At 43.7% G+C, this 12,597-nt stretch overlaps 1 protein-coding gene across 3 annotated transcripts in view; it reads right to left on the bottom strand.

The window, feature by feature from the left end:
- Positions 1-9,713, bottom strand: part of KHDRBS3 (KH RNA binding domain containing, signal transduction associated 3) — a 145,154-nt gene extending 135,441 nt beyond the window's left edge. For 2 of the 3 annotated variants that reach the window (XR_009760222.1, XM_061606987.1), the window contains exon 1: positions 9,252-9,713. Coding sequence is in view for 2 of the 3 variants with exons in the window: in XM_061606987.1 (XP_061462971.1) it covers positions 9,252-9,339 (88 nt within the window). In the remaining variant the exon portion in view is untranslated. The remainder of the gene's footprint in view (positions 1-9,251) is intronic. The other variant, XM_061606985.1, reaches the window with a different exon arrangement.
- Positions 9,714-12,597: the final 2,884 nt, after the last annotated feature.

Below are 12,597 nucleotides of genomic sequence, written 5' to 3'. Positions count from 1 at the left end.
ACTCGTAGCCACTGAGGCCACCTGAGCCTCCAGAAGTACCCCCAAGCTATGGACCTGCTCCTTCCAAAGGAGTGCAACCCTACCCAGAACAGGCTGTCTTCCTACCTCCCAGACATGACAACTATGAACACCATACCTCTGTCTTTTCAGGATTCAACCTCAATTTATTGGCCCACATCCAGCCCATCATTGCCTCCAAACTTATGAACCTGAACACTGCATAACACACTAAGCAACAAAACATTAGAAATGAAAAACTCCCCACTCCCAAATGGGGCAAGAGGACAGAGGGAGGGAGGGAAACTGTGAGGAAATAAGAGATTGTACTGTTATTGTAATAAGCTATACATTAAAAACTATGCACTTCAGTTAATTCCTTTTAATTCTATTTGTCTCATTCCAGTTCAGAAGCCAGTGAATAATTAGAAGCGACCTTCTAAATATACTCTTTGGCAGTTTAGGCTTCTAGAAGTCAGGTATGCATATGCATAGCCATTTTTGCTAGCCATAGAGACTACTCAAGCAATATAAACCCTGTTGGCATAATACATGCATGCAGCTATCAAGATTGTACAGAGATCAGGAATAGTCTAGTTTGTTCAGAGCAGTTCTGAAGAACTAATCCAATATTAGCAGATAGCAAGCCTAATTCTCTTTCTGCCCCTCAAACAATGCAGTCTGAAGTAACAGCTGCTTTACTTCAATATTTTATCTTTTGAGTTCCACAATGTTAGAGGGAATTATAACTAATATGATTTTTAAAGATATGCAGCTCATCTAGAAAATCTCAAGATTACACTAAGGTATAATAATGCATAACCATTATGTATAACAAGCTGCCTTATTGAGCCCAGTATGGTATACTCCTTACTAGCAGAAGCTCTTTAGGATCTCAGGCAAAAGTCTTTCCTATCACCTGATCCTACTACCTGATGTTAGGAACTGACCCAGTGACTGTTTGCATGCTGACTAGTGGTGCCTGAAGAATTTAATATCTACAAATCCCAGTATGAAGTGAACTGATCTGCCCCAAAAATAATACTAACAAAATATATCTAGAAATGTGCATACTGAGTGAAAATTAAAAGCATGGGACTTGTATACATAATTAAATGCAAACATTTGTGAGGCCTAAAACCTTGCAAACTAATACAGAAGTGAGAGAATGAACTAAAGTAGCAAACTGGAAAAAGACCAATTAGTCCATCCCCAGTGCAATCCAACAACCATCATGAATTAAAATATGATCAGCAGAAAAGTTAATCAGTTTGCTGTTCTGGCAGGCCTGTGGAATAATATCTTCAATGGTCTTCAAAGGGGGGAGTTAGCTTGCTTTTGCATAGAACCAACTCCAAACATGAAAATGAAATGAACTGCCTTCAAGTCGATTATGACTTATGGCAACCCTATGAATAGGATTTTCATGGTAAGCGGTGTTCAGATGTGGTTTACCATTGCCTTCCCCTGAGGCTGAGAGGCAGTGACTGGCCCAAAGTCACCCAGTGAGCTTCATGGCTGTGTGGGGATTTGAACCCTGGTCTCCCAGGTCATAGTCCAGCACCTTAACCACTACACCACACTGGCTCCAAACACAGCACCAAGAAAAAACCTGCTTCGTAACACTAAACCTATTTTCCAATAGTAAAGGCCAAGGCCAGCATTAGGAGTGGGCAAACTGGCCACCAAAGTAAAGCTCAGTATTTGAGAGTACTATCTGCAGTGCATTAAGGTAAAATTGAGATAGCTCTGGGCACTTTCCATGGACATTGTTAAAAATATCTGGGGAACAGTAGGGTCTGTTACACTATTCAGTTTTACAATCCTGCAAATCCACAAAACTTGGCAGAACTGTGGCACACACAAGCACTTTCAGCCAAAGTGCTAATTACCTTAGGGCTAGTCCTTAAGAAGGCAAATACAACAAGCCCTTCCTAGATTAGTTACAACAGGAAATGGCAATTTCCTAAAATGCAACACCCAAACCATGTAAGCTTCCAAAATTAGCACCTTTAACTACAAAGTTGTGTCCCAAAGCACAAGGAGGAGGTAGATAGGAATCTATTGCTAATTGTGAGATCACTTGCAGTAGTTCAACAAATGTTTACTTAATGCCACAAAGACTTGTTCCCCTGACCTAAATAATGCTACTAGAAACCCCGATTTGTAGCAACTCAAGATGTAGATTTGTACTTGAATATGCAGGTACTACTGTATGTACGTTAGGTTACAGTCCACCCAGTCAGCCACCAATTTATATCTGACTGTGCCCCAACCACTAAACCACTGGTCTCCAACTGCTTGGTCAGGACCCACTACTGGGCCATGGCCTGATCTAAGGTGGGTCACAAAATCTGCAATATCACAATATAAGTATATGGTAAAAAATTAAGGAATGGGTCCACTAATGCATATTTGGGTCTGAAGACTACCACTGTAAATACACATTGCAGTGATGAAGCCACACAAGTAACTAAGCTAGATCCCCATGAACTGACTGGCGCAGCTCCCTGGTTTCCTAGGAATCTCTTGGCAATGAAACAACAAAAGAGACACCTAGAGCAGTCATGGAAGAAGACGCAAAACAACTTCAACTGAACAAGGTGCATCATTTTCAGCACTACACTGGTTGTAGTGAGGAAAGCTTACTTCACCACCACTGAATCTGCACAAGACTGGTCAACAGCACTTTCTCATGTAATTCATGGTCATTTACAATAAGGTACCTAGAAGTGGGCTGATATCTTGGCTATGTGAACAGTCATCTGCTCAACCATAAATCTCTTTGTCCTTTAAGGTAAACTGATGAGGTGCCCATTGCCTTATGATGCACTGCTGGTGTTAATATGCAAGAGGGCCTTCTCTGTGGCCGCACCTTGTGTATGTGAAATTCTTGGGCCCAAGAGGTCAAGCCAACTTCCTCTTTGTGTTCCACCAGAGTTTCAAAGACATTCTGCTTTAAACAAGCCTTTAATCCTGTTGCTACTTGACCTAATTGTAATCTATTGTTAGCACTGGTTGTTTGTTTTATCAGTACTGGAAATTATAGTCTTGGGTTATTTTTGTTAACTTGTTTTCAATGATGAGATTGTTATTTTCATTGTTGTTCCCTGTTTTTACACTTTACCAGCAGTTTTGAGTTGCTTCTTTTAAAGGGAAAATGGGATGTAATTTCTGCTATCAATAAAATGCACTTCTAGCTCTGACTGTCACTTGAGTATACTGGCACAAAACCAGATCCAGAAGAACTAATGCTACTAAACTGATTAGCACGCCAAGATTGAATGATATTTTGGGTGAGTGAAAGCTTCAACACCCTAGCATTTCAATGTGCATCTATACCCTGTTGGAGTAATTATTTTATACAAACAAGCATTTGATCCTAGTTCCATTATAACATATATACTGTTCTTTAAAAAGATCTCATCTTCTTCCTTGCAAAAAAAGAAGAAGTTTGCTTGTCATTTCCTTTCACCCAGTAACTGCTTCACACTCTTAAATCTGAAACATGTATACAGGGTCATCTTGCAGCCTGGCAGTTTTAAAGGTTACATAAGCCTGCCTTTTAATTGAGGCAGTACGTTTGGGCTACAGTGCTTTGTTCAGTAAATACTAGGAGAAATTCTTCAGTGATTCATCATTGCAAAACTGCTCTTGCAGAAACCTAGACAGATGCATTAAGTTCAGCATTACCAACAGCTCTCCACACTCGCATACCCCAAAGTTTCATTCCAAGATTAACAGAGATGCAAGAATATGCAAATTAGATTATAAATGGGAGTTTCGTCCAACTTTTTAAAGACCTTTTTAGGTTTGTATTAATACCCCTAAAAGATAAACCTAATCTGTTATTGCTAAGTCTAAATCTTAGCTTTCCATTCTTATTTTTCTCCCAACACCAAAAGTCAGCCTATTTTATAAGTTGTACTGATTTGTATTTCCCAGCAAGCATGCCCCACACTAGTAAACCTAGAGTTGCAGCAGCCTGCATTCAGGAAACACACTTATTCTTCATTCAATTTTGGTTCACTGTTGGACAAAACCAGTCATATGCTCACCATAAGGAATTGAGCATGCTTTTACCTGCATCCTCAATAAAATTTATTGGCCACCATTTGCTGTTTAAAAGCAAAACCACAGCACAACCTCTTAAAGAGTGCTGCTTGATCTCACCAAGGTCCATGTGTTCAAACATTTGGTTTCTAGAAGTTGATGCCTCTGGGTAATGTATAAACAGGGAATAAATGCAACAGCCTTCCGCTAATATCAGACAGTTACAGGTACACTGTTCCTGAACATGGAAAATTCATTTAATTATCATGGCAGTGATTCCACAAGTTAAATGTGTTGCACAGGGTCCTTTCTTCTATCTATCTTAAAGCCACAAATGGCCAACTTTAGTGGGCAACCTCAAATTCTAGGATGTAGAGAGAAGTTAACAGCATTTTTAAAAAATGTCTCCTTTGTTACCAATGTCATTTTAAGGTTAGATCCCAGCAGAACCAAAACAGTAGTCTTCACTGGTGACAAAGTCCTAATGAACCCAGAGGATCTTACAATGCAAAAGATATTCTGTTCAGAAGTATAGATTACCTCTTATGTCAAGTTGCCTGTGGCAAGTTGCTCATTCTTGCAAAAATAAACTTTTAAAAGATACCGACTTAAATTCCTGAATTTAAGCTACACCTGAATCAGTTTGTCAGAAAAAAATTCACATGGGTATTTCCTTTGTGCTAATGCTACATTCAACTCCATCACCACCACCACTTAACAAATGTTCAGGCCTGGCTCTAGCAGAGGGCCAGGTGGGACATTGGCGCAGGAGATCAGAGGGTCACCTCACTGGCCCCAGCCCAAGGGGAGAAGGATGGGTAAAGAAAGAAAGAAAGAAAGTGAGCATGCAGTGGAAGGAAGGCAAGCTGAGCAAGTAAGCAACTTCCAGGGCGACCTACAGAGCCAGTTCATGGGAGGCCTCAGTGTTGCTGCTAGGAGGCCTCCTTTTCTTCCAGGCTGGGTGGGGGTGGTAGTGTGAAAGCAGGCAAGACCAGGCATAGACTGGGCAGTGGTCTGCACGAGCCATGGAGCCGATTCATTAGAGTCCATGGCATTATTACTGCAAAACCTTCCTTTCCTCCAAGCAATAGAGGGGTGCCTGCCTGGGACACCAATGCAGTGACAGGGAGCAGCTCAGGCAAACTGCAGAGAAACATTCCTGACAGGCTGGTCTAAAGGGGAGACAGAAAAGTGAGAGGTGGCTTAGCCAGGTCTAAAGGGGAGGGGGAAGTAGGGAGAGGCTTACCTAGGTCAAGAATTGTTTTACTTTAAAGGATAGAGCCAAGAGGGAGGAGTGTGGGCTGAGAAAGAAAGCAAGGGGACAAGGGGCCCATTGATAGCCTGTGCCCAAGGGCCCCCAGAAACCTGGAGCTAGCCCTGCAAATGTTATCAACGGAGACTAAGGGTCCTAATACTGTGCAGAATGTAATGCTATGAAGTCTTCTGTGAAGGAAAGACACAGCGCTCTGTACAGTTTTAATAGCCTGTATCAGAATGAACTGCTCCATAACTGAACTGATGTTGGCATTAGTCTAACACAGAAGCCCCTTGTACCAAAGGTTTATTTTTTATTTATTAAACGTACATCCCATCCTTCCTCCCAAAGGAGTTCAGGGCAGCAAACACATAAAAGTTAAAACAACGCCACTAAAAATAAAGTATCTTATCCAGCATCCTGTGTAAGATCCTTTGTGCCCTTAAGCAGGGCATAAAGACAATAGGCATCCCCAACTGTTGCTCCCTGCAAACAGCATTCAATAGCATACCTCTTGGAACAGGGAGGCCCTGCTTAGCTATCAGAGCAGTTGCTAGACCTACTGTCCACTTTTCCAAAGTATGTCCGAGCATTAGCTACACATTGTTATGAACAATTGGCTGTCTATCACAAACATGTCCCAGACAGATCACGCATGCAGTCAGTGGAAAAGCACCTCTCTTCTGGGAACATTTGGCAGTTCCTACTGAGAGGTGTCAAAAAAATATGCAAATGCCAAGTTGTGAGAGCCATCAGAATATACTGCATTGTCCATTACTTGGTACTCAAAGATTTTTAAAGATGCAAATCTGTCCTAGATGTTGCAACAATCATCAACAAGCTAGCAAGCAATTCCTATTGAACTCGGTGGGGCTTGCTTCCATGCAAACATTTTGACGACAGGGGCTTTTTTTGGGGGGGGGGGACAGGATTCAACAGCTATCTTAAGTTATTAAAGCATTTTTATAGAAAGCTTTATATAAAATATCCTTTTGAGAGCCTTGTCATAGAAGAGCTTCAAACAAAGCATCACTTAAGCTTTGGCAGGTGCTAGAAACCTATTCTTTATTAGAAGTCGTATTTGTTATTCCCAATTTCCTAGGTAAAGAAGGCTACTCTGCTGGTGATCAGACATCCAGCATGTTTCTCCCATGCATATACTGGCCAACAGCAACATGAAACATCAAGGTCATGAGAAAATAGTCAAACTGAGAATTGTGTGTTGTTGTTTTCTAACAACCATGACTTACAAAACTGAAGTATTCCCCCCCCAAAAAAAACCATCCCTAATCTCCTGAAGATGCAACAATGATTAGGAACTGCAGATGATTGGCTGCTTCCTTTCTTGAGACTATTTAAGATGCCTAGAGAGCAAATGTTGGAAGAGCTATTTACTTGTGCAATAAGCCTTTTAACACCCTCTCTACCAAAATGAGCAGAAAATTGGTTTTTCTCCAGTTACTAGCCTCAAAATGTCGGACTCCCTTTTAATGTTGCAGCAACAGAGTCCATAGAAAAAGACATCAACTTCACAGTTGTATTGTTTACCACATCTCCTCATATTCCAAAATGCTATGGAACACTGGAGGCAAGAGATGGTTGCTTCCACTCCAGAGAACTTAATAATTCAGACCACTGCCCAAATCAAGGGAAAAATTCCTGGGGCAGCAGGTACATTCCCCCAAGATTGGATCCACCAGGGATGAAACACATTGACTCACCAGCCAGGCTCCCTACTTCCCCACTGGGGAACTGGCAAGAACCAAAGGAGGGAGGGAAAAAACAGGCTGTGGAGTGTGCCACTTGATCCCCACCATGGCAAATTCTCCATGCAGATGCTACATCAAAGGCAGGCAAGATGAAAGCACCTGCTCAGGCTAGCAAAGAGGGAAGATATGTGAATCACCAATCTTGCAACCCTTTTCCCAGCCTGTTCAAGGGAACAAACACACACTAGATTCTCAAGGGACTCCAGGTATCATTACCTGCTGCACGTCATGGTGTTTTCTTGCACATCAGATCCTCAGTTTCTAGAGAACACCTCCCATAATGACCACTTCCAATGCATTTTCATGTCCCCAACACCTCAAAGCACAGTACTCCACAGGACCATTTGCCAAAGGGTGGTAAATCTCTCTCACGCACACACTGCAAAGCCATCTACTGCATCACATGTTGACTCCACTCCCCAGAGAGCTCAACCCTGTCTTCAATCTGGGCAACCACCTTTTAACCACCACTACCCAAGCCCTAAAGTTTCTAGAGCATAAACTTGCCTTATTCCCTACCTCAAGGCAAGAGCGGTCCAACCATGCATATTTTTTGTTCCAACAGATCACTCACCCACCCTCACTTTCAAAATCATTACCCATACTCCTGTAAATGCAGAGTGCCTACCCTACCCCAAAAAAACGCAAGGTATCAGGAGAAATGTTCCAATTATTTACCAACGGCACCTCCCCTAGAATCAGGACCTGCACCAAGATCATCCCTCATGCAGCACATTTCTAAAATGCCTTCTATATATGTTTGTTCCCCATTTGTCTTCAAGATCCACCTGCTCAAAACTTATAATGGAAGTTGTCACAGAACAAACTTTTGTCTGAGAACTCCCAGGCTCACTGAGGAACTGTCAGCTCTCCTTGCACGTCCACAAGGTATTGTGGACGTCAGCAGGGTGTGTGGCCTGCATTTCTAAAGGTTCCATACTTGGAAGAAGTCACCCTCACAGCACCCACCCTCAGGCAATATGCTCTCTTCTCATTCCACAAACTTACCCCTTGAATCTCACTGAGGATGTCCACCACTAAAAATCCCTCTGCTAGCACCATCTCCCCTTTGGAGACATGTTGGAGTGACATGACAGTCACTCAAGTGGTTTTTCTTTTTCTTACAAAACTCCAACTCAGTCCACTTGAAATAATTAACATACTTCTTCCTGTTGTCTCAAAAGATAACAAAGCCAACCTCGCCAAACCACACCAGACGCCAGTCCAGTATCCCTAACAGTGGCAGCCAGGTGTCTGCAGGAAGCTGGCAGGGAAAACATGAGACCAACGCCGCCTTCTCCAGTTTGCCCTCAGCAACGGGCATTCAAAGGCGTACTGCCTCTAAACGTGGAAGCTCACCCTAACCCGCCTCACAGCCATAGCTAGAACTACCCCACATCGCTGCGCCTACGATATCAGCTTCGCGCCGCGACACCCAGGATGCCGCAAGCCCCCGACTCTAATCTCAACTCTATGGGGACCTCATCGGGTGGAAAACCAACCTTCCAACCCAGCTCACACACACCCCAGATCTACAATATGGGGATAGCAACAGCGACCTACCTTGCAGAAAGATTGTGAGCATTACGGAGCGGACAGCTACGAAGCACTTTTTAGCACCTTGAGGTGTCGTGTAAGCCGCTAAAGAAATGCAACCTGTCACCCCAGAGAGCGAAACTGCCCCCCCAATCCGCCCCAGGTTTACTCGGAAGCCTGCCCCAGTTCATGCCGTAAGCCGGAGTTGCTTCCAAAGTATGCGCGCCGCCGGTTTCAAGGCAGATGTCCTGCGGAGGTCCCATCCGCTCCCTGCATTTAAAAGGCACCGCGCCGGAGCAAGTACCCCCAGGGTGAGCACACGGCCCCGAGAACCGCCCCCTTCCTGTTTCCAAGCGCATTGTCTCCCTTTCTCATTATTCACACACTTCCCCCTAACAAAACAATAATAGTAGTAAGATTTAGGGTGCACTCCTGCATCTACTTTCCTATGATTAAAACCCATTTACTTACTTCCGAGTAGACGTGCATCGGATTACATCGCTTGGTCCAGAAAATGGAACAAAATATATCCGCCCCCCCCAACAACCCAGACCCTTTCCCCCACCTCCTCCTCCTCCTCCTCCTCCTCCCGCCTGTCGAGGTAAGTCCCAGCCTCTGCCGGCCCCGCAGCGTTTCCGCACCTTGGTTGACCAGCCTTAGCGCGTGGGTGAAGGACGGATCCAGAGAGTCCTTCTCCGCCATCAGCTCGGGCAGGTACTTCTCCTCCATGGCCCACCCGCCTGCCCGAGGGGGGACCGGACCAGGCGCGTCTACACGCAGGCAAAAAAACAAAAAAGGGGAGGGGAAAGAGAAAAGACGCACGGACAGACGGTGCAACGGTAGCCGCGGAGCAAATAAATCCTCGCTTGCAAAGCAGCCTCGGCACGGAGACAAGCGGAACAAGGAGCGGGATAAGGAGAAAGCAGCAAAAAAGGGAGGGGAAAAGTGACACTTGTTACGCCCTCCAAGCCGGGCTCATCCAAGAAAAGCCACAAGCGCCTGCCTTCCCCAATCCCGCTTATCCAAAGCAGCAACAGCGGCCGCTTCTCCTCGCAACCGAACCACCCAACCCGGCTACGAGCCGAGACTGAGCGCTAACAATTGGCGCAGCCCTCTTTAAATAACCGTACAGGCCACGCCCACGGCTTCAAGAACACCATGCCCCTCTCCCCGCCCCTCACAGCAAGGCGGTGACGGCATGGCCCGAGACTTCTCGCTTCGTCGCCCGAGCCCGCCTACCTTTGTTACTTATTGGGTAGGATGCGAGCCGTCACTGGAAGGAAGCGTTACTTACTGTCTGATTGGCTGTTTTGCCCAGTTCTGTTGGTGGAGGAGGAGGAGAAAGGAGCCTTCACCCCCTTCCAGAAATTGATGGTGTTTTGAGACTCGCGCGCCGAAGTCAACGGCAAAGGGCGGGAAGACCGGGGAGGGGGGGGAGTCCTGAGGCGCGCGCGCGCACATTTGCCGTTGGGGGGGCTGGAGAGCGCGCGAGGCTGTTGTCGTTTGTTAAGTGGCGTGCTCGCGCCTTGTGACGGTGACAAGAGTAGTGAAGCTTTCCTCAGGACACAATCACAATAAGTGCTCCTTTATTTCAAAGCTTTCCTCCGCGCCTCATAGCCCGGCGGGGTTCTCTCGGCGCTTTGGCTAAATTAAGAACCATACAAGCACTACAATAAACGTCAAGAAATCAGTACATACATACAAATAATTGATTTGATTTAATAGTTGTATTCCGCTTTCCCAACAACCAAGTCCGGCGCAAAAGTGGATCGCAACAATAAAGTATTAACAAATAAAAACAACACTTCCTAATACAGTACAAAGGGGGAAACAGACAATAAAGATAACAACAAATGAATCAAAACAATAAAGATGTACTACATCAAAATAATATAAATCACAAAATATGAACCAAATCATACTAGATATGTGCCACAGAGATAAAACCTGAAGAATAAATAAAACCAAATTATGTAGCAAAAACCAATTTAAGTAGCCCAAAGAAAGTATTCTCCTGCTAACATCTTTACCCTGGCTTTGACACCTCAGATACGTGTTTTCAGGACCAGCCTATTTTTGTGGCTCATTTGTTTTAAACCGTTTTTAATATTGAAATTTTAAATTGTTGTACCTGGCCCTAGGATCTTATGGTAAAGGGCATGTAAGAAAGTGAATTGACAACAACTAAAAATCCATAAAAAGAGGGAACCTGGCAGACCTCATTAGTCTGCATTTCAGAGCAAAATGGACACCCAACCTGGTTTTATCAGCCACACATGTCAAAGGGTTAAATGCATTTTACCTCAGGGCAAATCCAGATACGCCTCAAATTTATTTAGTTTTATTATTTTTATATTAACCAAAAAAAAGGGAGGGAGTTTCAGAGCAACTTAGATGTCATCAACTAAAGATAGTCCCTGCTTTCAGGCTCACAATAAAAAAAAGTCATGATGCAAACAGAAAATGAAAGAAATAAGCAAACTTTGCTCTATAATCAGCAGAGATGGAAAAGTATGAGGAGAGGACACACAAAAAGTTGCACCAATTAGAATGGCCCTTCATCTCTTCTCTATATGAGACGTGTATATATAGACTGTGGAATTAAAACTAAAAATAAAATATCTCCATTCACAATCCAGTTATTTTTATTATTATTTTTTCCATTCATATGCCCCTTTTCAGCTGTCCTAAAGTGGTGTATGAAACTTTGAAGAAGGAAAAACATTTATGGCTCTACAGAGGTAGCAAATTCAATTGACGTTATCTATGTAAACAGAAGAGAACATTCCAAGAAGAATCAAGTATGGAAAGAATTTAAGGTGACGGATGACAATAGATGACAGAAATGGAAAAGCTGAAGCCCACCTCCTGCTGTTGCTGGTCTCCTTGCCACTTTTAAATGCACGGATCTGGGGTTTTATTTATTTATTTTGATATTGCATATATATCCCTCCTTTCCTCATGGTTCTCTTCCTCCTCATTTTATCGTCACAACAACCCTGTGAGGGAGATTAGACTGACAAACTGTCACTAGCCCATGATCACCCAGTGTGCTTCATGGCTCAGCAAGGATTTGAAACTTGGACTCCCAGGGACTAGTACCTAAGTCTTAAGTCCATACTCATGAATGAATACATACATTGCTGCTATAGTGCTTATTATATCAACTGCTGGTACTCTTGCTTGTAGGCTTTAAATCTGTATCACAATGGAGCAAGATGAGTATATTATGGCCAGACACATGTCTTTTTCAATGGCCTTTCAATAATAATAATAATAATAATAATAATAATAATAATAATAATAATAAATTTAATTTTTGTGTCGCCTATCTGGCCGAAGCCACTCTAGGCGACGTACAAACTAAAATTCAGTAAATTACAATACAATACAGATAAAATACAATAAAATCAGTACGATCATTAATCACAGCAGCATGAAATCAGTTAGGGTGATCAATAGATAATAAAATATCCCAAAAAAGTTAGCCCTCCCCGGAATTCCTGAAGGCCTGTCCAAAAAGCCAAGTTTTTAATGCCCGGCGAAATATATCCAGGAAAGGGGCATGGCGAAGATCGAATGGGAGGGAGTTCCAGAGAGTGGGGGCCGCCACTGAAAATGCCCTCTTTCTAGTCCCTACCAACCTAGCTGTTTTCGTTGGTGGGACTGAGAGAAGGCCCTGTGTGTCTGATCTGGTTGGGCGGCTTAATTTGTGGTACTGGAGGCGCTCCTTCAGATAAACTGGGCCGAGACCGTATAGGGATTTAAAGGTTAATACCAACACCTTGAATTGGGCCCGGAAAACAACTGGCAGCCAATGTAGGTGAAATAATACTGGCGTGATGTGATCATGGCGGCGGCTGTTTGTAAGCAACTGAGCCACCGCATTCTGCACCAGTTGTAGTTTCCGGACCGTTTTCAAGGGTAACCCCACGTAGAGCGCATTGCAGTAGTCTAATCGAGAGGTGACCAGGGCGTGTACCACCA

This window comes from Rhineura floridana, chromosome 1 (assembly GCF_030035675.1).
Source record: "Rhineura floridana isolate rRhiFlo1 chromosome 1, rRhiFlo1.hap2, whole genome shotgun sequence".
In the NCBI taxonomy this organism is placed as follows: domain Eukaryota; kingdom Metazoa; phylum Chordata; class Lepidosauria; order Squamata; family Rhineuridae; genus Rhineura; species Rhineura floridana.
Note: the sequence above shows the minus strand (reverse complement) of the source record. Positions and strands in the feature narration are given on the sequence as shown.